The sequence below is a fragment of the Fundulus heteroclitus genome, chromosome 13, assembly GCF_011125445.2.
Source record: "Fundulus heteroclitus isolate FHET01 chromosome 13, MU-UCD_Fhet_4.1, whole genome shotgun sequence".
NCBI lineage: Eukaryota > Metazoa > Chordata > Actinopteri > Cyprinodontiformes > Fundulidae > Fundulus > Fundulus heteroclitus.
In genome coordinates, this window is record NC_046373.1 from 27,335,099 (window position 1) to 27,360,369 (window position 25,271).

At 42.5% G+C, this 25,271-nt stretch overlaps 1 protein-coding gene across 1 annotated transcript in view; it reads right to left on the minus strand.

Annotated features, from left to right (window-relative positions):
* LOC118565479 (probable E3 ubiquitin-protein ligase HERC1) overlaps positions 1-24,947 on the minus strand; it is a 50,823-nt gene extending 25,876 nt beyond the window's left edge. Inside the window, exons 1-27 of the mRNA XM_036145889.1 lie at positions 23,967-24,947; positions 21,099-21,194; positions 20,815-20,997; positions 19,051-19,263; positions 18,038-18,136; positions 17,822-17,918; positions 17,598-17,741; positions 17,300-17,427; positions 15,909-16,053; positions 15,648-15,819; positions 15,363-15,497; positions 14,455-14,620; positions 10,201-10,326; positions 9,786-10,013; positions 9,085-9,237; positions 7,069-7,201; positions 6,759-6,962; positions 6,412-6,645; positions 5,837-6,010; positions 5,607-5,724; positions 3,368-3,485; positions 3,071-3,266; positions 2,688-2,988; positions 2,546-2,594; positions 2,420-2,465; positions 461-711; positions 45-242 (exon numbers count right to left, since the gene is read on the minus strand). Coding sequence (XP_036001782.1) covers positions 45-242; positions 461-711; positions 2,420-2,465; positions 2,546-2,594; positions 2,688-2,988; positions 3,071-3,266; positions 3,368-3,485; positions 5,607-5,724; positions 5,837-6,010; positions 6,412-6,645; positions 6,759-6,962; positions 7,069-7,201; positions 9,085-9,237; positions 9,786-10,013; positions 10,201-10,326; positions 14,455-14,620; positions 15,363-15,497; positions 15,648-15,819; positions 15,909-16,053; positions 17,300-17,427; positions 17,598-17,741; positions 17,822-17,918; positions 18,038-18,136; positions 19,051-19,263; positions 20,815-20,997; positions 21,099-21,194; positions 23,967-24,947 — 5,088 coding nt within the window. The remainder of the gene's footprint in view (positions 1-44; positions 243-460; positions 712-2,419; positions 2,466-2,545; positions 2,595-2,687; positions 2,989-3,070; positions 3,267-3,367; positions 3,486-5,606; positions 5,725-5,836; positions 6,011-6,411; positions 6,646-6,758; positions 6,963-7,068; positions 7,202-9,084; positions 9,238-9,785; positions 10,014-10,200; positions 10,327-14,454; positions 14,621-15,362; positions 15,498-15,647; positions 15,820-15,908; positions 16,054-17,299; positions 17,428-17,597; positions 17,742-17,821; positions 17,919-18,037; positions 18,137-19,050; positions 19,264-20,814; positions 20,998-21,098; positions 21,195-23,966) is intronic.
* Positions 24,948-25,271: the final 324 nt, after the last annotated feature.

The following is a 25,271-nucleotide window of genomic DNA, read 5'->3' on the forward strand; positions in this document are numbered from 1 at the left end:
GAAACAAACGCAGCGTTCGAGGTGCCATGATTTATCGGCTGTACCGTGTAATGCTGGGTCTCATAATCGGCTCCTGAGTGAGATCCTATTATTTGTGTTCCCAAGCCAAAGCATCCACACAGAAACTGGAGCTGCACAGACTGCAGCAGCGCAGGAAAGTGCGGTGGAACTGAGGATCGCGTGTTCTTCTCTTCCATCTTGGACAGGAAGGTTGACATTTGACACAAGGCCTGCAGACGCATCTGATCAGAAAAAACAGAGTTAGCTGCTTCCCGCACGTGGGGAGGGGGGGGGGGGTATCACTAATTTGCAGGGCCTGTGTGGGTGTGTGAAAGCATAAATGCTATTTTATTGCATGCAAATGCAGCCGAACAACATGCAAACAGGCCTTTGAGCATCCCACAGACACACGATTACCCCTAAAGAGCATTCATTGGGTGTTTCTGTCGTCATATGTTACCTCGGCCCGCTGTTGCTGGTGCATTATGGCCAAAGTGATGGATTTTGGATCTGCCTGCCCACAGCTCTGTATTCCAGGCAAGGTTGGTGAGGAAGGTAGAAGGGCCAAGCATCCACAGGTGAACTGAAACACCTGGTGAAGAATAGGCAAAGTGTTGTCGCTGCAGCGGGACATGGCGCCAACGGGGCTGATGCACTGCCGTAAGCGATCCCAAGCTTCTTTCATTATGCCCAAGGAACACAGAGGTAAACCTGAAGCAGACGGGACAAAAGAACAGACAACATTACGACCAATGGGGAAAGGCATTTATTTGGAGCTTTCAACAATTTCATTTAGCATTTTTTCCAGAGTTGAACAGCTACACAACATATACCTTAAGTTTAGTTTTTTTTTTAACAAGAGAAAGATGCATTCGATTGATTCTAATGTTTTTTTCTCAAATTGTGAGGAAGTCAAAAATTAAACGTATAAAGGCTCATACCTATATGTCCACCCCCACTAATATTTGGTTAAACGTAGTTCAGCAAGGTGCAGAGAAACCACCAGCTTTTTGAAACCACCAACAAGGTTCTGGTATAACGCCGCCTGGACCAGAGCTCATTTAAATTCTCCATTTTTCTGGCACAGACTCAGCTTCAAGTGTAGCTTAGACATTTTCAAGAAGACTGAAGTCAGGCCGTTTCTGAAGCTTCATGTTAGCCATTTGATCCATGCTGAAACCAGCTTTTATGTGTTCAAGATCATTGTTCTTTAGAAAAAGAAAAAAACAATTGTGCCCAAGTGTCAACTATCGATTGTTTATCGCCTCCTCTTGTTTATCGCAAGCTTGGTGATTTCAAGCTCGTCTCCTAAACATCCTAACCAATTTTATCTTTTTATCCGCGACAGACAGCCTGGGTCAGATGGTTGGAAAATGGACACAAATAGGCGTTCCAACAAGACTTGGATCCATAACAAATGTAAAAACTTGCTTTAAATGGATAAGGCAGGCTAACATCAAGCTCCAGGCATGGCCCCAAACCCCTACTTATGAATGGTGTTTAACATTTAGCTCCATGCCAGATAAAACAACTCAGTTAATAGAGCTCAATACTCTGTGATAAGATCCAGCAAAAATTAAGACCTGAAAACTGCCACAATTGAATGTTTGAAGTACAATTTTTTTTTTCTTTTTCTGTTTTGCAGATCCCATCTTTAAATGTTGCATTTCCCTCTACAAGTACAGGGGATTGGTACAGAGAAAATGGAACGCACCCCAGTTTTGGTCCCAGCATAGAGGAAGTAGAACGTGGCACTGAAAACTACGACGAAACTAATGAATGAAAGACTGTCTACCTTCCCAAAATGAAGATTATAAATACATTATGCATACTTTTCACTAGAGATGTCAGCAAAATGCATAGAACTGCTGTGTTTTTTTTAAATATTGATCTTTATGAATGCGCAAATCGGCGCACCATGTGACGTAAATGGCTGCGTACTTAGCAACCGCCTAGCAACAACTCCATGACATCTTTCTGAGATGCACTGAAATGAACGCTTAACATTTTTCCCTGCTCTGGAAAAAGCACTGCTTGAATGAACCTTTAAAAATCCAGAAACTACGATGATACCCACGACGAGACTGTATGTATATTTCTGATCTAGCCTGGAGCGTCAAGAAATTTCATGCAAAGTGAGAAAAATATTTTAATAGAAAAAAAGCTTTTAATTTAACATACCAGGCATATAGTGCAGAACCAATTTATCCAGCTCATATTCCCTGGACTTTCACAATGTATAATGGTTTATATGTTAGTGCTTTTGATGTCTTTACCTCATTGTGATTTACAATCAATCCCACATTACTAATCCACAAACATAGCTTAGAAGAGATAGTCCTGTCTGACCAGAACCTCCTGTATATAAAAGCACAATTTGAATAAAACCCATTTTTAGACTTAAACTTTCTCCACTCACCCATTTTATTCCCAGAACATCCAGGGGAGTTTTTGGACAGGTCAAACTAAAATCAGACAGAAATAACAAATAAGACAGACGGCTCAGAGGATCAAGGGGGAACATTTCCTGCAGCGGGCGACTTACTTGCTTCCTCCCAGTCAGAGCTACTGTAAAAGACTCTGATGATAACCTCCTGAAAGAGAGAGAGAGAGAGAGGGACGATAGAGATGCTTCACTATTCAGACAAATATTAGAAAGAACCAAGTCTGCACAGGGCGAACGCTACCTTGCAGCAGGGTTCGCAGCTTGATCATCTTCCCCTTCGCTGGGCTCCACCCAAGCAGGCCTGACTCCCAGCAGAAGGAAGAGGCATCGGGATATCACAAGCTGGCAGGCAGCGGGAAACGACAGGCCTTCCTCTGATTCGCTACGCCTTTCCCACTGCTGCCTGGGCTCCGGCTGTCTCTCTGGGCTGACGGGGCTCTCCATGCTGCTGGGGAGGGTGGAGGTGCCAAATGACTCGTAGACCGTCACGTTCTGCTGCACCTGCATGGCTTCCCGCGTGGCCATGAAGGATTCCAGGACTTCTGCGTGGGTGGAAAAAACGGTCCTTTCAGCACGGTGCGGGGGTCAGTACGTCATCATTAGACGGAAATAACGTGTCCTGACCTGACAGGTACATACGACTGCTGTTAAATCGGTCGTCTTCGGTCAGCTCCTCGTGGTTGTGGTTGGCCGTCGGAGTCGGGGGCACTTGCACCTCCCGGTGACAGAAACCTACCGGGTGCTGACCGTGATCCTTTCCTGCTTGCTCCATGGACATGCAAGGCTCTTCGTCATCAGCATCAGGACTTTGTGGAGAGTTCTGCATTATACAACAAAGAATATAGACATCATTTTTTTTAAAGCTTGAAACAAACTTATATTAGTTTAAGTTCTCAGGTGGAGAATTTTTGGTAACGTTACCTGTGTGGCGGTGTCTGGCCTCGGAGACATTTTTGGAGCATTTTTAAGAGCCAAAAGGAAGCTTCTGAGTTTAAAGACGGTTTCATAGACCTCAAAGAGCATCTCAGATGGTTCGTGCCTGTTTCAATAAAAACGCATAAATCGAGACTGTTAACAGTGCTTCACGCAAAAGTCTTAATTAGGGCTGGGCAACGATTAAAATATTTAATCGCGATTAATCGCATAATTTGCCTGATTAATCGCAATTAATCGCATTGAATTTACAAACTCCAAGAATGAATTCAAAAGTAGTGTAAAGAGCACTTTTATTTTAATGTTCTGCTGCCATATGAACAAAAGTATTGTAACATTTGTAGCACTTATCAGTGACAGATATTTAGTGTAAAGCTCAACTTAAACATGTAAAACAAAAAATAGCAATAATAATAAATTAAAGCTTATTGCCACTGACAGGGAATTCTCTTTATGGGGAAAAAATCTACCAAAAACAGGCAATTTCTGAGGTAACAGCAGGGAGCAGCATTACCATTTTATGTTTAATACCAAAGTTTAACTTGGCAGTGGTTCCAACTAACTTGTTTCTGTCATATTCCATGCTGGAAGAACTTTAAACTGAAATGCTTGCTAACTCGATGTGCTTGCGTTGCTTGCGTTTATTTGACGTTAACACGCGTTTTTTTGTTGTTGCTTTCTCGCGTGCATATAGTGAATGTCAGGGAAAAACAGGCAAAAACACATGGATACTTTGAAACGAGAAGCGACTTCACCGACGGCGTCTAAGCAGACCCCCCCGCTCCGCTCCACACAAAACTTGTTGCGTTAGCCAACTCACCGCCTCGCCTAAGCAAATTCCTGCGGGAAACACCGCCTTCCCCATGTCAGCTTAGTTTTTTTCCGGCCAGCACCTTTCTTCCTCTGAATCCGAGGTTTGGCTGACAGCGAGGTTATTGACGCATTATCGCCACCTACTGTTCTGATTCAAACCCCTACACCGCAGCAACAGACCTTCACAAAATAAAAGCATGTGAGCAACATGCGTTAACGCGCGTTAAAGAAAATATCGCCGTTAATAGTCTAATGAGTTAACGCAAAATTAACACGTTAACTTGCCCATCCCTAGTCTTAATACATTAACAGTGAATTCCTGACTGGGAGTCCCTGACTAAACGCAATCCCTGTTTTACAACCACTTACTGTTGTTATTAATTCAATGTGCTACCCAGCAAGCTGGATGATTGCTTTTTGAACACTGAGGTTTTTTTTTTACCCTTTACAATGATTCTCACAGAGAAAGAGCCAGTGTTTGACTGCTGCAGATCCCTTTCTATCTATGTCAGGTCAGCTGCCATGCGCACTGTTCTCAAACATCCTCAGAGCCCTTAGTACAGGAGAAAATCTAAGCAAAGAACGTCAGAAACACTACTTACTAAATTTCAAGAGATTCACAAAAGGTCATAAGTTTATGAACAGAAAAAGAACATTTCTGTATTTATACCTGGAACATCGCTGAAATATCTTAAGAGCCGAATCACAAGTCATACCAGCCAGTCAACTCCAAACAGAAAGCATAGATGCTGGAGTCAGCCTAGCACTACAGAAACTGCTACCTGTAAACACCTGAGCGGGAGCTGGATGTGAGTTTATGAAACACTGTAGCCGTTTGAGTCAGATTAACTCTCTCGATGGAAATCGTCTGACTGAGGAAGAAAGGACCACACGATAATCAGTAATTCTGGGTTGTTTTTGCGGATCATAAAGAGGTTGTAAACAGAGCTGGAAAATGCGAAGAGAAGGCTAGCGGTGCAAGAGAAAAAAACAAATACAGGAGGTAAATGAATTTTATTTAAAGCACTGGCCATTAAACTTGTTCCATGGTCATAAGATTTTGCTCCGTAATATAGCTTTAGAAAGAAATTACAAAACAACATTTAATTGGTGTATCTTCTGATAAACAGCCCTGCTTTCCATCATTGGAAAACTTTAATAATCTGGCGTTCAGTCTCCAGATGGGGAAAATATATGTTGCTTGCCGTCAACAAGGATGGATACAGCCGCATTTGGAACGCAACTAATGGGTAATTTCAGTGCTACACGATCACAACACTATCGTGAACCATTTGACACTAATGATTATTACAGTTGAACATTATCTTTACCTACACTGTATGAAATGACAACCATTTTTTCACAACATGGCTTGATAAGTACCTTGATGTATATACGGACGTATTTTACGCACCTGTCCTGCCAGCAGGCCTCATTCTGCAGCCCGGTGTGTTTGAGGAGAGCGGCAAGACTGCAGCGGCAGACGATCGGCAGCAGGTAATCCTCAGACGAACCTCCACTCTCCCATTCTGCTTTCGTAGAAAATAGAAGCGAGTTGCAACACAGTCACAAAGAGAAACAATCAGGATCCCGATAAACCTCCAAACACAGGCATGGATTTATGTGCATAACAAGAAGGAGTACCTTTGCTGAGGGCGTACTCCTCCATCTTCCACCACAAGACGCCTGCGAGGCCCCTGGTGGAGCCCAGGGCCAGCTCCAGTAAAGTCCTGGTGTCCTCGGTGAGACTTAGCTCCGTCTGTTGGGCGTCGCTGTTCCCCAGCAGCACGACCTCGGTCAGCCAAGCCATGCTCGAGTCTACAGGAGACCACATCACTCCACCCATTAACGAGAGCCACACCTCACGCCAACATTTACAGCCAACTTTCTCAGAGCCATTTAAAATTTAATGGACACCTGCACCATTTTAAGGACCACATTGAATGCATCACCAAGGCTGGATTATGTAAAAGGTCCAGCACATCTTGTGTGAGGTAACGTCGATACTGGCAGCGGTCATCTTCACTCGATTTCTGCAACACCCTGTTTTTTTTTTTTTTTTTTTTTTTTTTTTTTATCTGAAGTGTTTGTTTTGTTGCCAAACAGATGATAGAGACATTCAGGCAAAAAAAAAAAAAAAAAAAAAGGCTGGAAAAACATCTTTTCTTCACAGATGGCGTGTTTGGAAAAACTGAAGCTTAAGCGCTATAGTTCCATACCAAGCTGCTCGAAGTCCATCTCCAGACCGTTCCTGAGGAGGACGTTGGATAGCCACGTCGCCGACATTTTCTCGTGGAGTGAAGGCGGCGGGCCTTGCAGCATCCCGCCGAGGCAGCGTCCGACCGCCAAGGCAACAGACCGCTCCAGGTCCAGCATCCAAACCCATCTGTACTCCTTCTCCTCCTCCTGCTGCTGCTGCTCCTTTCCAAGGTTTGAGCTTTCTTCACTTTTGTCTACAAGATAATCCCTTTCATTATTAAGCTAGATGCATGCGTTTTAACTGAAGTGACAGAGAAACATAAAAATAACACGAAGAATAGGCAAATCTAAGAGCCGTTTAACTGACCAGAGGATGTTTTCTGAGCCTCCACTTCCAGCTCCTGCTCCTCCAGCAGGAACGTCTCAGGCAGCAGACTGTTGAGGTCATTCAGGTGCTCCAACAAGGACATCAAATGGTTCAGAAGAGGCTGGACTGTGTCCAGCGGCAGCAGCAGCAAGGAGTACATCACCTGGCAAAGCAAGCTGCCCGCAGCCGAATTGTACAGCACCGCTGGGACAGAAGGCGAGGCAAAAGAGGAGGATTAAAGTCATTTAGCACAACTAAACCTAGCGGGGAAAGTTACAGAAACAAATTCTCTCGCAGCTGTTATCCTTACTGTGCAGCTTTTTGATTATTTGTTTGTCAGGGGAGCTCTTTTTCAACAGCTTAGTGGACCTCTTGAGGGTCTCAGCAGCGCAGGGAAGCAGCAGGTACAGGTGTTCCCGAAGCAGAGTTACACTGCCGTCATCCTGCAAATGAAGCAGAAAGAATGGCACCGTTGCTCTGCTCCTTTCAGATCTCCATACACCGGGGAACGTTTAATTGATATTGGGATATTTACTATAAATTGAAACTGCACTTTTTTTTTTTTAGGGAGAACCGACGAAACAATATGAGTGAATTTTAAAAACAAGGATTAATTAAACCCTTGTTGGGTTAAAATTAGACCAACTAGTCCAAATGTATACATACAGCCCCAACTTCTAAATCAACTTAGTCTAAAAGTGTGGAAGTTGCATTTGGACCATACGTTTCTCTCAGCCATTACAAGCCGTTGTCATAATTCCATCTGGATATATCCAAAAGGATCATTTGCTCCATTATAAGCAGCTTTGACGTGTGTTTGGGATCACCCACCCACACGTGCTCTATGATGTTGTCTGTTTGTTTATTTTTTGTACTGAGGTGTTTTTTTTTTTTTTTTGCATTCTCACACTGTGTCCTGTTGAGCGTTATTGTCCCTCAACTACCCTAATGTATTTTTTCTACCCTGTCAAAGGGCAGCAGCCTCAATCACCCGTCTGCCCATGTCTTTGTCTGCTTTGGATGGGCTGTGCTGAAAAGCAATTTCCCCCCCTGGAGGATAAATAAAGCAATTCAGTTCAGTTCAATTACCCTGCTGGAGCCCCCGTTTGTGTCCAAGTCTCCACCATCTGACCCAAACCGTCTGTCCTGGGCAAAAGGAAATTGGCCAGGATGTTTGTGACTAACCAGGAACTGCCAAGGTTCTTGTATATTTATTAGAATATGCTGGAAAACCTGTCTAGTCGTACATATTGAGACGGGTTTTACATCAGCGATGACTGACGGGGTGTCGACCAAGAAAGAAGCCCCTGCTCCAAAACACATACCTTTAACTTTGACTGAAATAATTTAAATAATGAAGAAAAAAGATTAATTAGTCCAAATTCTTTAACTTCAACTCAACAGCTAGATTTGGGCACTCCAACAGGACACTAATCCCAAACACACATCAAGACTAGTGTTGCGCCGATGCCTTTTTTTGGCCCCAATAACGATACCTGATACCTGGCTGTGCAGGATTGGCCGATACCGATACCATCTGTTTGAAATTGATGCATGTGTATATATGAAGAACTGCAAACTACTTAGGGTAGTAGAACTTTTTATTGCCTACCTAGAATGGGTGACAATAGTTGAATAAACTTTTGGCTCTCAATGGCCAAAATAGTGCAACATTCGTGAAATTATAACATGTTTAATAGTAGTGCAACAGTAAGACAGTAAAATTAAATTAATAATTGAATAATCTCTTTTAAACCCTGAGATTTGGCTCTCAAATGCCAAAATAGTGCAACTTTCATGAACTTATATAACATGTATAATACTAGTCGGGAGAGAGAAGGCTGCGTTCAAGTGATACAAACATCAAAATAGTATTGTGCCTATTTGTTGGTACTCGCCGATACCGATACCACCATTTTAGTGCTGGATCGGGGCCCCGTCCCATACTGGTATTGGTGCAATACTAATCAAGACTGGTTTTGGGAAAGATAAAGCACGACAACATCAAGCTTCTGAAATGGCTCAGATACACGCCCTACTGATCATTAAGGACTTGGCCTAAAAGCCGGGCGCATGCCAGGAAGCCCGCTAGTTTAAAAGAGCTCTACCATCTCTGCCGCGACCTGGCCAGACTAACACCAGACGCTTGTTGGTGGTTTAAAAAAAAATGACCTCACTGAAAAAAAGAACAGGTCAAATGAATCTTTCAGCAGTCAAAGCTTTTAAATTATTTATGCCCATGAAGTGCATGTTAAGTTCTGACTGGAACTGGAACAGTCCCTTTTTTTTTTTCTTTTTTTTTCGACCGTCTGACTGGGTTTCTTACCTCAGGACTGGACTGAATGTAGCAGTGGGCAAGCAGGTGTTTGTGAAGTCCCGACAGCAGCTGGTGGAACTGAGAGGGAGGATCGGTCGGTCCCTCGCCGTCTCCGCATAGCTGCTTATCGCTGTTTTTCTCCAGTTCTCCAAACTGTTGCTCCTGTATGAACAAACACGGGCAGACCCGCAACATCAGCAATGTTGCATTGCAATATTTCACAAAGTGCTGGTTTAATAATAGAAACTTATTTAAACTTCAAGATTTGGGGCTTTTTTATGTATTAGTACTTAAAAGCAGCAGTTAGTTCCTATGCTCCACTTATCTGGAACAAACTTCCAGAAAATTGTAAAGGTGCGGAAAGCCTGAGTTCCTTTAAATCAAGATTAAAAACACATTTGTTTAGTATTGCCTTCAACTGTTCTAGTTAACTGAATCACCACTTTTTTGTTCTTTTTTTCTATCTACATTTTATTCCTACTTGCTTTTATTCTGTTTTATTTTGCTATATTTTAATCATGTAAAGCACTTTGCATTGTCCTTGTACTGAATTGTGCTATATAAATAAATTTGCCTTGCCTTTGCCTTGCCTTAAAAGGGCTAAAGGGTAGTTTATCAAAGGGGTTGTTTCCCCTTGTTAACCGACTGCAATTATAATCCCTACATTTCCTCCGTGACGTTTTAGGTAAATGACGTCCTTGCATTCGTACCGTGTAAAAGCCAATGCTGAGCAGAAGTGTTCTGAGCAGGACCTCTGCTAAGTGAAGCGGGTCGTAGGCATCGACCGAGCTGGAGGAGGAGGAGGGTGGCCGGGCCGACGCGGCGGGCGTTAGTGGAGGTCCAAAGCCCGTCACCTCACCGAAATTGCTGTAACCTAGCAGAGAGGCCACATGGCTCTGGTCCTGAAGGCTGCTGAGGACCATGTCTAACTGCAGGCGCTTTGAAAAGACACAGAAGCACACGTGGAGGAGTAGTACGTTTTCATGGTTGCATATTTTCACAGCACTCTAGCACTGTCTGCTTAGCTGTAGATGACCTTCTTTTCTCTGATAGCCCAACATAAGTTATTGAATAAATACCAAAGTAAAAATAAGGTGCACGCCGGTGTAAAGGTAAGCTACATACCTGGCCTTTGGAGAGAACATTTAAACTCTGGGGGCCTTGAGGAAGGAGTGAGAGGAGCAGCTCAGTTCGTTCCCTGAGAGGAGGCAGCAGCAGGGAGGCACCAATGGACAGGGTGTTTAAAACTGCCTGTGGAGCGCCAGAAATATCAGTGCAACAAGAAAAGACAAAAGAGCCATTATTATTAACTGCAAGTAATAAAAAAAAATGTATTGGAAAAAAAAATGTTTTTGGAAATGTGCTAGACAAGCATAAGCTTAGACTCCACAGGATATCTGACACATGACCTTTGTAATCGGACATTAGCAAAATATCTTTAGCTTCCTGTAAGTAAGGTACTACCAGCAATACTTGAATTAATGCTCCCAGAAATATTTAAAAAGGGCCTATTCCTTCTTGATATATTTTGTAGAAAGTAATCAAAAATGTATTACACTTCCTGTGTCTGAATATAAAGTGGCAACCAAGCTTTCACTCTTATCTTTTTCCCTCTTAAATGAGATGCACTGAGACATCGGCTAATGTCTGCAAATGGCCTTTTTTTTTTTTTTTAGCCAGACAGCCTCTGACTGACCAGTTTTATAGTCTAAAATTCACTTTTCGACCCTAACAAGTCGAGATGGCCACACCACAGTAAAACCAGGTTTTACTGAAGGAAACATTCAAGGCAAGGCAAGGCAAATTTATTTATATAGCACAATTCAGTACAAGACAATACAAAGTGCTTTACATGATTAAGATATAGCAAAATAATAAAATGTAGATAGAAAATAGAATAAAAGCAAGTAGGGATAGAATGTAGTAACAAAAAAGAACATTAAAAACAGTAAAACTGTTTAACTAGAACAGTCAAAGGCAATTTTAAACAGATGTGTTTTTAATCTTGATTTAAAAGAACTCAGGCTTTCTGCACTTTTACAGTTTTCTGGAAGTTTGTTCCAGATAAACGGAGCATAGGAACTAAATGCTGCTTCTCCGTGTCTGGTTCTGGTTCTAGGTATGCAGAGCAGGCTGGAGTCAGAAGACCTTAGTGGTCTGGAGGGTTGATACACTGATAACAAGTCTGTAATGTATTTAGGTGCTAAGCCATTTAGGGATTTATAGACTAACAGAAGTATTTTAAAATCTATTCTCTGAGATACAGGGAGCCAGTGTAAGGACTTTAGAACTGGGGTTATGTTCTCTACTTTCTTAGTCTTGGTGAGGACGCGGGCAGCAGCGTTCTGGATCAGCTGCAGCTGTCTGATCCACTTTTTAGGCAGACCTGTGAAAACACCGTTGCAGTAATCAATTCTACTAAATATAAACGCATGGATTAGGTTTTCCAGATCCTGCTGAGACATCAGTCCTTTAATCCTAGAAATGTTCTTCAGGTGATAGAAAGCTGACCTTGTAATTGTCTTTAGATGCTTTTGAAGGTTCAGGTCTGAGTCCATCACTACTCCCAGGTTTCGGGCCTGATTAGTGGTTTTTAGCTGAAGCGACTGAAGCTGTGTGTTAACTTTTGATCTTTCCTCTATTGGTCCAAAGATTATTACTTCAGTTTTGTTTTTATTCAACTGAAGAAAATTTTGGCACATCCACGTATTGATTTCTTCTAGGCATTTACTCAGTGCTTGAACTGGTTCATAGTCACCTGGTGACATGGTGATGTAGAGCTGTGTGTCGTCTGCATAGTTATGGTAGCTGATGTTGTTATTTTTTATTATCTGGGCTAGAGGGAGCATGTAGATATTGAAAAGGAGGGGACCCAGGATGGACCCTTGGGGAACCCCACATGCGATTTTTGTCATCTCTGATGTAAAGTTACCTACTGATACAAAAAATTCCCTGTCCTTTAAGTAGGATTTAAACCAGTTGAGAGCTGTACCAGAGAGGCCGACCCAGTTCTCCAGATGTTCTAACAGAATGGAGTGATCGACAGTATCAAATGCTGCACTGAGGTCCAATAGAACCAGCACGGTGGTTCTTCCACAGTCTGTATTTATATGGATGTCATTAAACACCTTGATCAGGGCGGTCTCTGTACTGTGGTGAGCACGGAAACCTGACTGGAAAACGTCAAATCGGCTGGTCGTTGTTAAGAAGGCGTTTAATTGTTGAAATACAGCTTTTTCAATAATCTTACTGATAAAGGGGAGGTTTGAGATGGGCCTGTAGTTCTGGAGTAGAAGTTTGTCTAAATTATTCTTTTTCAGCAGTGGTTTGATAATTGCTGTTTTTAGGGACTGGGGGAAAACACCTGACAGGAGGGACGCGTTTATTATCTGAGTCAAATCAGACGCTATGACAGGTAAAACTTTTTTAAAGAAAGCTGTGGGGAGAACATCAAGGCAGCTTGAGGAGGAACTTAACTGCTGAATTATCTGCTCTAAGCTTTTGGAGTTTATTTGGCTGAATTGGGACATTTGGTCAAAATCAATTCTGGTAGGAGACAACTTTGGTACTGAACTTAGTATGGATGTACAGACTGATCCTCTAATCTTTTGGATTTTTTCAGTAAAGAAGTTTGCAAATTCATTGCAGGCCCTGGTGGAGTGGAGTTCGGAAGCCACTGACACAGGAGGATTTGTTAACCTGTTGACTGTGGAAAATAAGACACGAGCATTATTAATGTTTTTCTTAATGATCTCAGAGAAGAAAGATTCCCTTGCATTTTTCAGTTGTAAGTTATATCTGTAAAGTCTCAAGGGGAATCACGTTCAGTCAGGTGTTTATAAATGAGATCAGAAGCTCAAAAGGTGTGAGTAGCCAAATAAAAGGAAACTGGAAGAACAGATGACATGCCTCAATAGCAAATATCAACTGTTACAACTAGGGCTGTCACGATAATCAATAAATCAATTAATTTCACAATAACTTTCAATCACATGATTCATTAAATTTGCGTATGCATGCTTGCTTTTTTTCATCCATGCATTTCCCCTCTTCTCTCTCTCCAGACTGGATAACAAAAGCTTTCAGTACGATGCATTGGCGCCTACTCACCACTTCCTCCTTGTTTCCTCAGTGTAAGAGGAGTTAAATCTTGTTTTAGGTAGGCACATGCTTAAAAAGTGTAGCATCAGAGCCTCGTGAGGAAGAGGCAAAGAAGCGCTAGTTTGAAAAGAAAATAGAAGTGGCGTCAAAGCCGAACACGTCCGCTTCAGTGTGGGAGTTTTTTTTGGATTTAAATGATGCAGGCCAACCGCTTAATCTATCTAAACCGTTATTATGTCATGATCATTTTAGTTGATAAAGGTCTCCAAATGACAATATTGTGGTTTACCGCGATAATTTTAGGAAGATTTATCATCCAGCAAAGTATGTTATCGCGACAGGCCTAGTTACAAGACAGAGCTAGACTGAGACAAGTGGTGTTCATTTCTACCCATACTGGGGATGCTTTGGACTTTTAAAAAGGGTAAAACTGATCAGGACTTTAGCAGATGCCCTTAAATGCTGAACATATAACATCAAAGTAGCTCTGTAGTATCCTGTCTAGCTTTCAAACTCTCTATGTTGTCCTAAGATGCAGGATTCTGAAGTCGTGGCAGCCTTTTGGATATACCAGGGTTAAGGTAGGTGCCCTCATTCGCTAGGGAACACAGGAGGTTGTTTGCAGTTCGTAATATTAACTATTCTAAAGATGCTAAAAAGAAATTAACTCCAACATGATTTTGTGTTTGTCATATTTTAAAGCTTTTGCTTCCAAGACAATAACTGGACTTGGTAGGTTATAAAGCAATATGATACTTTGTTAAATATAGTTCCTAAAGGGATCTATATTCCAAAATCGATCCTGGCAGTTCAAACTTTAACAATCTGAACCAAATTTCTGATTGTTAAAGGTGGTAAGGCTGCCTGACATCAGAAAAATACATAATTGTAATACTACTGCTGAAAATTGTAATGACAATGTCAATTAGGATTGACACACATTTTTCTGAATCGTTTCCTTTTTTCTTGACCGTTTTACATTGTCCCCACACCTCTCTGTGAGCTTTAATATCTGAGCCATTAAAACTATACATCAGGTATGGGCATTAAGCGCAGTTAGTCCATCCATCCAACTAACTAAATATGTGATATTTAGGCAGAGTGTGAATGCATGACAGATGAAATATAATATGCTACCGAAGATTAATTTACAGAGGTAAGTACACATTGTAATATTGTACCCGCTGATCCTGAAATGGCAAGTGCAACTACAACATATTCTGCATCTCTAATTTGTATTTCTTAGTGTATTAGAAAGAAATTAACTTGGATATTTACTTGTTGTATGGACTCTGGTATGTTGGTGTCTATGAGCCTGAACAGGAGATTTCTCAGGGGCCTGCCCTGAGCACCTAGAACCATGGCCCCCGTGCCGCCTGCATGGGCCAAGGACAAGTGGATAGACAGCAGCTTCATGCACAGCAGAAGGAAATGATGATGGTCCCTGAGGAACGGACACAGAAGAGGGGATTAAAGAAGCAATCAAGGACATTTGTGGCTATCAAAATGACCTTGTGATGGTGCAGAATCCTTCTGGATATCAAGACAACAAAAGACTTTCAGGGTTCCTACACATCATGTATTTAAGTTTTACACTTTTCCAGATTCACAATTCCACCTTTCTCCAACAGATATTTCACGTCCCTTTTTAGGCATTACTTGCTTCAAAATCTATACAACTTAGATTTGTCAAATCTGGACAAGATTATTCTACAGATTCTTTGAAGCACAGTTTTTGACGTGTGAAGTTAGCCGTCAAAACTAAAAATGTCAAAACTTTAAACAGACTTAGAAGGTTTAGAGACACAAAAGCGGTAAAATAGCAATTTGTTACATTTCTGAATGATTCAATGATTAGAAGAAGATACAAGGATCTAGGGGTCCAGAATGAATGACGTTGTATTTATCTGTGTATTTATCTTAAAAAAACAAACGGATAAATGAAACTAGGCAAAAACTTTTTGTAAATTTAAAAAGCCTTTATTTCTCAGGAATTCGGTTCCTTATCTGCCAGGTAATGCAATAAGGAATATAGTCTGAAAACTCATCAATTTATTTATATTAAATGTTAGATTTTGCATACTTATCCAGACTTGGAAATGACTTTTGCATGATTTTCAGGGATACGTAAGAACCCTGGATTGTACGCTTTGGTCTCAGAACATAGCAGCAAGTAGATCTCATACCTTCTAGATAGAAACGGAGCAGGAGGCGTATCGTTACCGATGCCGTCGCAGTACGTTTCTAGGAAGTTGCGCAGGTAGGTGAAAGTGCTCTCTTCCAGGTCGACACAGAAGGGTCTATGCCATGCCACTAGTTGCCTGAACAAAACGAAAATGGTCTAAACTCCTGGGGAATCGCTTACATGCACACAAGTAGAATCCCCGTCAAAAAACACAAAAAAAGCCTGGAAAAGAAGATCTCATCAGCCAGTTTCAGCAGGGAGACAGGTCCTCTGAATGACTGCTTACCTGTCCGTCGGAACCGCCGTCCATGCAAGACTGTGAGACGTGCCGGCTGTTATTTGCTGAATGGAGACCCCCTCTAAGCCAAGCACCTTTCTGGGTTTGGTTATTGGCGTAGAGGTGTGGCCCTGGCCACACTGGCCCATCGTATTGTTACCCCAAGCGTACACTTCGTTCTCTGGAGACAGGAGAGCTCATTTCAGACGTCTTTGTGCGTTACGCGGAACTCATTTCGCGGGAGGCAGCGAACTGGTGAAGATATCTCACCATGAGACAAAGCCAGACAGTGGCTGTCCCCACAGGAGATGTCAATGACCTTGGTGACACCCAGGTCTTCGATGAACCGCGGCCTTAACGAGGTGGTCTCAGAGGAGCCGCACCCTAAACATGAGCCGCAGCCCCAAGCGAACACCTAAAGGGAAATCACATGTAAACAAATACGTGTTAATTCCTGGAGGGAGGGTTAATCTGTTCAAATTTACCAAAGTGCTACTGATCAGCCTTATGTAGACAAATATGTTCCATTATCTACCTGAATATCTGGTCTGATAAAAGCTCAAGATAATCAAAGAAATTCGTTTTTCTCATATTGCTTCAGTGTTTTGAATCAAACTGTTTAAAATCAACAAAAAGGAGTGATAACCCCAAATAAGGAAGGAGACCCCTCCAGTGCAGATGCGTTCTACCTTGTTGTTTTTTGGACACTAACTGGAGATTTTAGTGCATTTTCAAACTCGGGGCCCCCGTGGAGAACTACTTCAGGGTTACTAGAGGAAGTATGGCTTTACCTTGGATCGACTGGAGGTATCCTGCTTGAAACGTCCGAGATTTTGTGTCAAATCATCTTTGGCGGTTTCATGTAATTTTGAGCTGGTTGGTCTGTTTTAATTTAATATTCAGTACTAGGGTGGCACAGTGTCAGGAAAACTATTATAACCATGCAGACATTTTATGCATGGCAGTATATCCAACAAAATATTGCATCCAATACGTTTGCAGTTTTGCACAAATTGATACTGTGATGGAAATTGGACTTTGATATTCATCATTATCACTATGACTAAAATGAGTATCAGACAGATACGTGACCCAGTCTTTCCGCAAGCTTCATACTAAACACCTATTTTGAGCATGAACGCTATGAAAGTGGAAACCACTGCAAAACAGCTGCAAATATTGCAATTTGGTTTCAGGATGTTTTTTTTTTTAATCTCTTATTAATTGTCAGCGGTGACAATGTCGCTTTAAAACCTAAAAGTATTGTGTTTTTTTAACTAATTCTGAGTGGGGATGGCACTGAATGTACGAATAAATATGAGAGTGATATAAAAAAAATCTAGTTGTATCCAACTTTTATCACTACGCTGAGATTCATCAGTTCCAGACTATATGCTGGGATTGACAAGGATGTGTTGACTAGATCGCACTTTGGGCTTGTGGTATGCAGATTTCTGCATCCCGTAACCAAGCGCGTTATTAATGTTGCTGACTGAGAGCAGCCTGCGTAAGGATGACAACAGCTGGCTCCATTAAAAAAAGGCTTTTTAAATGCTTTTTATTACATATATATTATGTGCTTTTTAACCATAAAGCATCATTTATTAAACAGTGTTAATAGTGATCGAGTCTGTCGGAAAACCAAAGCTGTCTAATCTTACCTGTCCTGCAGAAGTGAGGGCCAGAGATGACTGGCTGCCTGCACAAACTTTCCTGATGATAAATCCGTGAAGGCCTTCAATGACCTTTGGGCGATACACTCGATTCGTGTCTCCATGACCGAGTTTACCTGCAAAAGATTAGTCATGCTCAAGGTCTCAGTGTTGCTTTAAAACATTTCCATCTGAGCCTGAAGTGCTGATCGGGTAATTTCATGGAATTAAGCATCTATTAGTCTATGCCTAAAAACCGTCCCTTCCAGATGTTTTCACTCCAAACGCCTGTAAAGCGACGACTTACCGTTGTCTCCGCCACCGAAGGACCACACGGTGCGTCCATCCTGCGCCACAGCAATGGTGTGGGAGCTGCCACAGGTTACCTGCCCCACTCCGCTGATGTCCTTCACAAGTGTGGGTAGGTTTCGACTCTGGCTATCACTGTGACCTGCGCCGGGTAAAGCAGGGTCAGCAGGAATACTTATGGACGGGTCGTAATTATAGAGATCAAACAAAAGGGGAGCGCACCAAGTCTGCCAAAGTCCCCCTCTCCCCACGTGTAAAGCTCTCCATCGTTAGTGACGGCAGCACTGTGTCTGTAGCCGGCAGACACACACACGACGACCTGGTAGGGAGGGAAACCAGCACGTGTTAATAAAACGAGCCGCGAAAATAGAAATGCATGACGAAAACCAAACGGATCTAATTTCCTTTGGTTAACAAGTTGCTTTTCTGCAGACTCACTTTCCCCGACAGCGGCCCTTGTATGATTTTGGGGTATTTCTGCGTAGTGCTGTTGCCATGGCCCAGTTTCCCATATTCGCCATCACCCCAGCTGAACACCTAAAAGAAATCTTGTGTTTAGAAATTGAATCTCATAAAAAGAAAAACGCTCCCATGAAAAAGGATAGTGGAAATTAGTAGGGCTGAACGATTTTGGAAAATAATGTAATTGCGATTTTTTATCTTAACATTGCGATTTAATGCGATCCCCCCCCCCCCCCCCCCGTTTAATTTATCATGTCTTTTTAAACATATACAAAACACAAAATCAATTTGTTTCCTTGCCATGCGGATTAGTTGCTAAAAGACTCACAGCATCTCAACTCGGAGCAGAAATGATTGTGTTCTGCCTACAATATATTTCAACCAAAATTGCAATTTTGACTTTTCTCTGCATTAACCACAAGCAACAATAATGGCCTCTAAATAAAGATGTTTGTAAACAAGGACTATTTAAAACAAGAACTTTTAATGTTTTTATAAATCAGAATATTGTTCAAGAGAACAGCTTTTAATTGATTTGGACATCAATCCTTGTTGAACATAAAGGGAAACCAACAAGCAAGTCAATGTATTAAACTGATTGACCAGAACTTAATGCTATGTATGATTATATAAATTCTAAAACAAGTAGAAAAGTTAGATTATCTCACTGCTGCAACTGTCTTCCCTTCCATGTGGAGGCAAACCCACTTTAAACATTTTACCAACACCTAATGGACGCTTCTGATTCACTAATTGTTAAATAGCCAAAAATTGCTGACCTCTGCGATTTGGAAATTGCGTTTTTTTAAATCACGATTATATTAAAAATGCGATTAAATGTTCAGCCCTAGTGGAAATCGTGAAGTTCCAACCTTTACATGTGTAGTAACGTAATACAGCACCAGTTGACAAGCATTTTTTTAAAATAGCCACGCTCATCTTGCACGCATCGCACGACAATCCACAACAATTGGTTCGAAGGTCTCTACCTCTCCCTCAACAGTGATGGCCAGAGTGTGCCCATCGGAGCCCTTGGAGGATGAGACTTTCTTCATGCTCCTGTGCGGCTCCAGCACCAGTTTCTTGGGCATGGACTGGTTGTTGGAATCCCCCAGACCCAGGCGGCCATAGCTGCCTTTTCCACAGGCTTTCACCGAGCCGTCGGCGGACACCGAGAAGGTGCAGTACTGGCCCGCCTCGATCTGAAAGAAGCCCAGAGTAGACATGATCAGCGCTGGAGGCCGGGTGTCCTCAAAATACAATTTCCACCTCAAGAACCTGCTGTAAAACAACGTAACGTTACGTAGGCTTCCAGTACAGCTCAAACATGTGAAACGCCGCTGCAAAAATACAATGGCCTTGGGGTATTAGAGGTAATGCAGTAGAAAGGGACAAAATAACGAAACAAATGTAATACACAAATCATGAATGGCACAAATAAACATTCATTAAGCAGATAGGTCAACGATTCTTGAAAACCCAATTTAAAATTCTGAAGTTACATATTTAATACGGTTAAGGCAATAAGTAAAAATGTATTGTTTTTATTGCTTTTTAGTTAAAATGTTTCTGAAAAAAAAAAAATGCTGGTTTTTACTTGTCTGACCATAGATCATGCACTGCACATTCATTTCACTTCTTTCAAGGCTGTTCAGGAAAATCAAAAGCCCAGCCAACTCCTCATGAGAGGAGCCGCTGAAACTCCAGACTGTTGCTCCTGCAGCAGCTCAAACCTGGAGCGAGGCTTGGGACACGCCGTGATCTTCTCAGCTCCCCTCACTATTGTTTGCAATGCTTACCAATGCAGCTGGTAAGATGCATCATTATCCCTTTATTCCCTTACTATTTCTATATGAATCGCTGTGCTTTACACGTTGAGCTTTTAAAGAAACGTGTCCATCTCTAGTGTCATTTGATCTAATTAGCAACTGCAGCCTTAAGGTCTGAAATAAGTCCGTATTCATAACAATTTCATATGTTTATGGCTATTTCAAACATATATTATTCTATTCTACTTGTTATACATAGAAACAGTGGTATTATTGAGCTATAGCCCTATGATCTTGCACACAGCAGTGTTATTAAAAGTAGTTTATCGGCGTTTTTTTGGCTTCCAGTCAGCTTGTCCCTTCATTTCATATCCAGTTGCCATTTTATCCCTTAGATAAAATGGCAACTGGATATAAAATGTCCAGTTGCCATTTGAAATGTAACAGTAAACCATTTCATAACCCTGTTTTTGAGTAGTTTTGTCTCCATTTACTGTAGAGAGTTGTTAAAATGCCAAAATCTCACCAACAATTTTTCTAACTGTACATCACTTATCTAAAAGATTCTTTTTTTTTTTTTCAAAATTATACCTTGTTTCAGTTTATTTAGATTTTGGTAAAACTCTTATAAAATATGAACGCGTATGACCCAAAAAAACACACCAAAAACACCTAAGCAGACTCCAGGTGGCATAATTACTTATTTGAGTTGTATAGTTTTGTCACAGTTGACTAGAGTAGAATTACATAATTTGAATCGTCAATTGCCAAAAGATGAATTATGATGCCGGCTGCTCTTTATAGGAGGATTGTGAAAAATATTCTTCAAGACGATTCACAAACTGAAAAACATTTCTAGTCTCATTACCGTAAATCTTACAACAGGCAAGATGGAGGACTGTGTCGATAAATGATGCAACCGTAAATGAAACGGGAGTAACGACAAAATGTTTGGGACTTGTGAAAATCAGAGGTCAAACCTACCATCTGAGCATCACTGAAGCCCTGCGTCAGTTTCGGCAGCAGGATTTTCTCCAGCGTTCCCTCTGCCAGCTGATGGCTGCTGTTGCTGCCCCAGACGTAAACCATCACCGCGTCGCTCTCTGCACCGGGGGCAGCCACGTCCATGCTGCAGGAGCACAGGCAGTTCGATGCCAGATTACATACCTGCGAAGGCGGAACGAGGGACAACTCTTTTAAGTGTGATAACGGAATGTCTTTGTCTTATTATTATGTTGCATAATTTGGGCATCTTTGCTGTCTTTTACCTCCTCAAACAAGCAGAGAGCCGCCTGGGAGAGTCGACAAAGTCCATCTGCGTCCTTCGTTAGCACCTGAGTGTTGGTGGGATCCCCACGGAAACCCTATGAAGAAATACTTGTTTGTTTTTTTTTTGTTTTTTTTTCAGATTTAGGTGCTTTCACTGCAAATAATGGCTTGTAGTGCACGGGCAGTAAGGAGAATCTGACCTGCAGCTGCCAAGTAACAACATGGATGCTTTTAAAGCAGCTGCTTGCATCGCAGCATGTTCATGAAAAAAAAAAAGACACCTATATCACGTTTTGAAGCTCAGTTTGCTTTTTAGCCAAGGTGGTCGATAGATTCAAAGGATCAAAATCCACATTGATCAAAATAAGATGATCATGCCAGGGACCTCTCCTCGCCACAGCTCCTGAGCACAGAAGCCATCTCAGGCAGTCATCTGTACAAAAGTGCTGCAAAGCTGATTAGGATGATTCAATATGAATAACTCTGTGGGACAGGAAGACCGGCTTAGCGTTAATCCCTATTTGCACTCTAATGCATCACTCCAAACTCGAAGTGGGATTCTCGTTTTATCTGGTGGCATGGAGAAGTGTCAGGCCACAACTTCTGCCGACTGGAGCAGAGGAACTACTTTGTAAACAGAAGCAAATACTTTCAACATTAGAAGATGGATTAGACTATTAGAATGATTGTTTGCATTTTAGTATCTGGTAATTAGAAGAAAAAAAAGTAAACTGTTTGCAATGTTTGGGAAAGATTGTTGTGTGAATAAACTAGTCTCTGGCATTTAAAGCGATGGTGAATGCTAAGTGTCTGGCTCAGTAGAAGCGGTTTACAAGGCTGTGACTCTGGCCAAGGCCAAAAGGAGCTGAACTAAATACCAACCACTATGAGAGCTGCACAATCTAGCAAATCCCAATTCTCATCTCAATATCCGTGTGTGCAATATCTCAATAGCAAAGGACTACTCGATTGCAATATCTGGTAGGACATATTTTATGTGCCATGCGTGCAAATTCTGCAAGCCTGTGACACATATGGCCTCTTGTATGGACTTTCCCTGCCCTAGAAGCCCACATGGGATATATATACTCTTAGTGGCTAGAGAGGCTAAAGCTCAATTTGAGAGAGTGCTGGCGACTATATGATAAAGGAAAACAAAAAAAAAAAAAAGGAAAATGATCGATACTTTCATCACAATATTCCTCAGTGGGATCGCAGTTATGTGCATTCCTAATATCGTGCAGCCCTGGCAACTGTTAAGGTTGCTCGCACACTATCTGTGAAGAAAACATCCTCTCATTTGTAATATCCCACTTTTCACACATCAGGTCATATTTTAGTTCCTAAGTCGTGCACTGTAAAAGAGATCTTGAACTGATAATCATTTGCCTGATAAAATTATATATACATGGGGTAGATGTAGAGGTGAAACAAATAAAGCTGCATTTTACTGCTTTAAACTCTGAACTGGGCTTTTATTCCTCTCAAAGACATCACAGGCATAAGAAAGGCCACTGTCACCGCTGTCAGGATACATTTAGAGAAAAAAAAAAACTTTATGGTGCAACTTCATACCTAGGTGAAGCTGAAAAGATCACCAAGGTTAGCTTTTACTATCAGTAACATGTGAGCTGAGCTGATGCTCTGGAAATGTTGCACTAATAAGCACAATATGTTACAGCACGCTACAATTAGCTAAGAGGTACTCTAATAAACCCTGCAGTCTCTAAAGCACTGTACAGTAATGTATGATAAGAGAGCAAAGGCAAACAGAGAATGACTCTAAAACACACTGCCCTACACATTTACTGGCAGCTATGGTAAAGATAGCCCCTAAAATAAATTTATTTTATATTACAGTTTCATAACTTAAAACTTCTTTTCTTTTTTTTACAATCCAACTTTCAATTTGAGCATAGATAGATAGATAGATAGATAGATAGATAGATAGATAGATAGATAGATAGATAGATAGATAGATAGATAGATAGATAGATAGATAGATAGATAGATAGATAGATAGATAGATAGATAGATAGATAGATAGATAGATAGATAGATAGATAGATAGATAGATAGATAGATAGATAGATAGATAGATAGATAGATAGATAGATAGATAGATAGATAGATAGATCGATCGATCTCCACTTGGATCCCTAACAAGCCCTGTGATAAACTACTTTGACTTTAACTGAAAACTGTGAGCTTGTGATAGGACTAAAGTTTAGTTTATTTTTTTTTATTTTGTGGCACCAGCCGTCTATATTTATTGATGGCATAACAGGAAGAAGGGCAGAGAGAGAATAGGAAGACATGCAGTAAGAGGTTCAGCCCGGGAATTAAACCCGACTCTGTTAAGTATGGCAGAGGATCTATAATGCTGTGGGCTTGGCTCGATTTCAAAGATCCTGGAGGCCATGTTGGACTGCATGGCATCATGAAATGTTTGGGATTGTGACCTTAAATACAAATCTGGGATCTTCTGCCAGGAAACCTAAAATGGGTTGTTAATAGATAGTTGTCAGCAGGACAGTGATGCAACACACAAGGCCAAATACATTGAAACAGTTCAGACGCAAAATCCACCTTCCTTCACGGCCAAACCCAACAGATCCTACAGATTAACTGTATTTGGAGCTGAAAAGAATCATTGGTAAAGGTGTAACCAGGACACTGGACTATTTAGAGAGATCGTCCAAAGATGCCTCTTCCTGTTTGTTGAGAAGACTAAGCTGTCACGTTGGCAAAAGATTGGATTTTTCTAAATTTGTCACTATAAAGTCCAGCTAATGTAAGAAAAGATTCATTTATTTTGAAGGCGATCCACATCTTAATCTTAAAAAAGAAATCGAAAAGTGACTTACTGAATATTGCCTCATCTGAAGAAGGGTTTGCTGAATAAGTTCAAAGCCCACGCCAGGTGACCGCTGAGAGCTCAGCGAGGAGGAGGAGGAGGAGGAAGACAGGATTGATGTGGAGGAGGGCATGGAAGCTGCCAGAGCTACCTCCACCCACTCCAGCAGAAACTTCAGGGAGCCCCTCTGCATGGCCAGGCCGAGCAGCAGCTCCAGCGCCAGCCTCCGACCGGTCGGGTCCGCCCCGCTGCTCCCGCTGCTCGCCGAGGTCTTCTTCAGAAAGTCCGCCACCTGTCCGAGGCAGTCCAAGCCCACCGACGGGATTTTGCTCTCGTTAGCCAGGGAGAGCGGCGGCAGGGAGGCCAGGACGGAGGACGCCGTGGCGAGCACGTCGTTGCACAGCACCGACTCGGGGTGCGCCGAGGCCGCGTACCTCCAGTTCTGCTGCAGCAGCGAGAAGAGCAGACTCAGACCCGTCCTGACCCCCATCTCGATCAGAACGTCCGTGCCCGACTTGAGTTTGGAGACCCCCCCCGGCGGGCGGGGCTCCGAGGCCAGCTCCGGCGGCCCACTCTCCGCCCCGCTGTCTGCGGACTGGGAGGACAGCTGCAGGCGAAACTTGTCGTGATACTTGCTGTGGAGTGCATAGTAGATGCGCTGCAGAACGACCAGTCTTTGGTGGAGGCCCAGGGTGTAGGAGGTCCGCGTCAGCATGCGGTGAGCCAGCCATCGCTGGCTGCGGAGCAGAGCCGACAGGTACTCTTCCTTCTCGGCCGACGTGCTGGACTCGCACTCGAAGTCGGGCAGCCTCGGGCCGGCCAGTTCTTGCACCGGCTGGGCCAGGGTCACCACCTCCTTGTTGTAGAGCAGCTTGTCGTAGAGCGCGGCCGCCCCGCGCCTCCTGGACGTCTGCGTGCTGTCTTCCGCCGCCCAGGAACTGTTGAAGTGCTCCTGCCACTTCAGCAACACGTGGGTTTGACAAGGCACCATCCTGGTACATTACACGCGCCGCATTTCACTCCTGGAAACCAGAAGGAGGTAGAGGGGGTTATGACGCGCGCAGTTCTACGTCGACACGCAGCCTAGTGGTACAACGTCACCGGCTTCCAGGCAACCTTTCTAAATGCTAAAAGGCCGCCCTAATGAGTCGCTCCTCTCCCAATTAAAAACAGTGTGAAGGTGGAAGCTTTGTCTTTGGTGCTGGCACCTTTCCACACGGCAGTCTGCATCCAGGTTAATGCTTCAAGCCCAGTGGGTATCCCTGAAATAGGTCAGCCTACACACACTAATGAGGAGACTAAGTCCCTAAGGGTA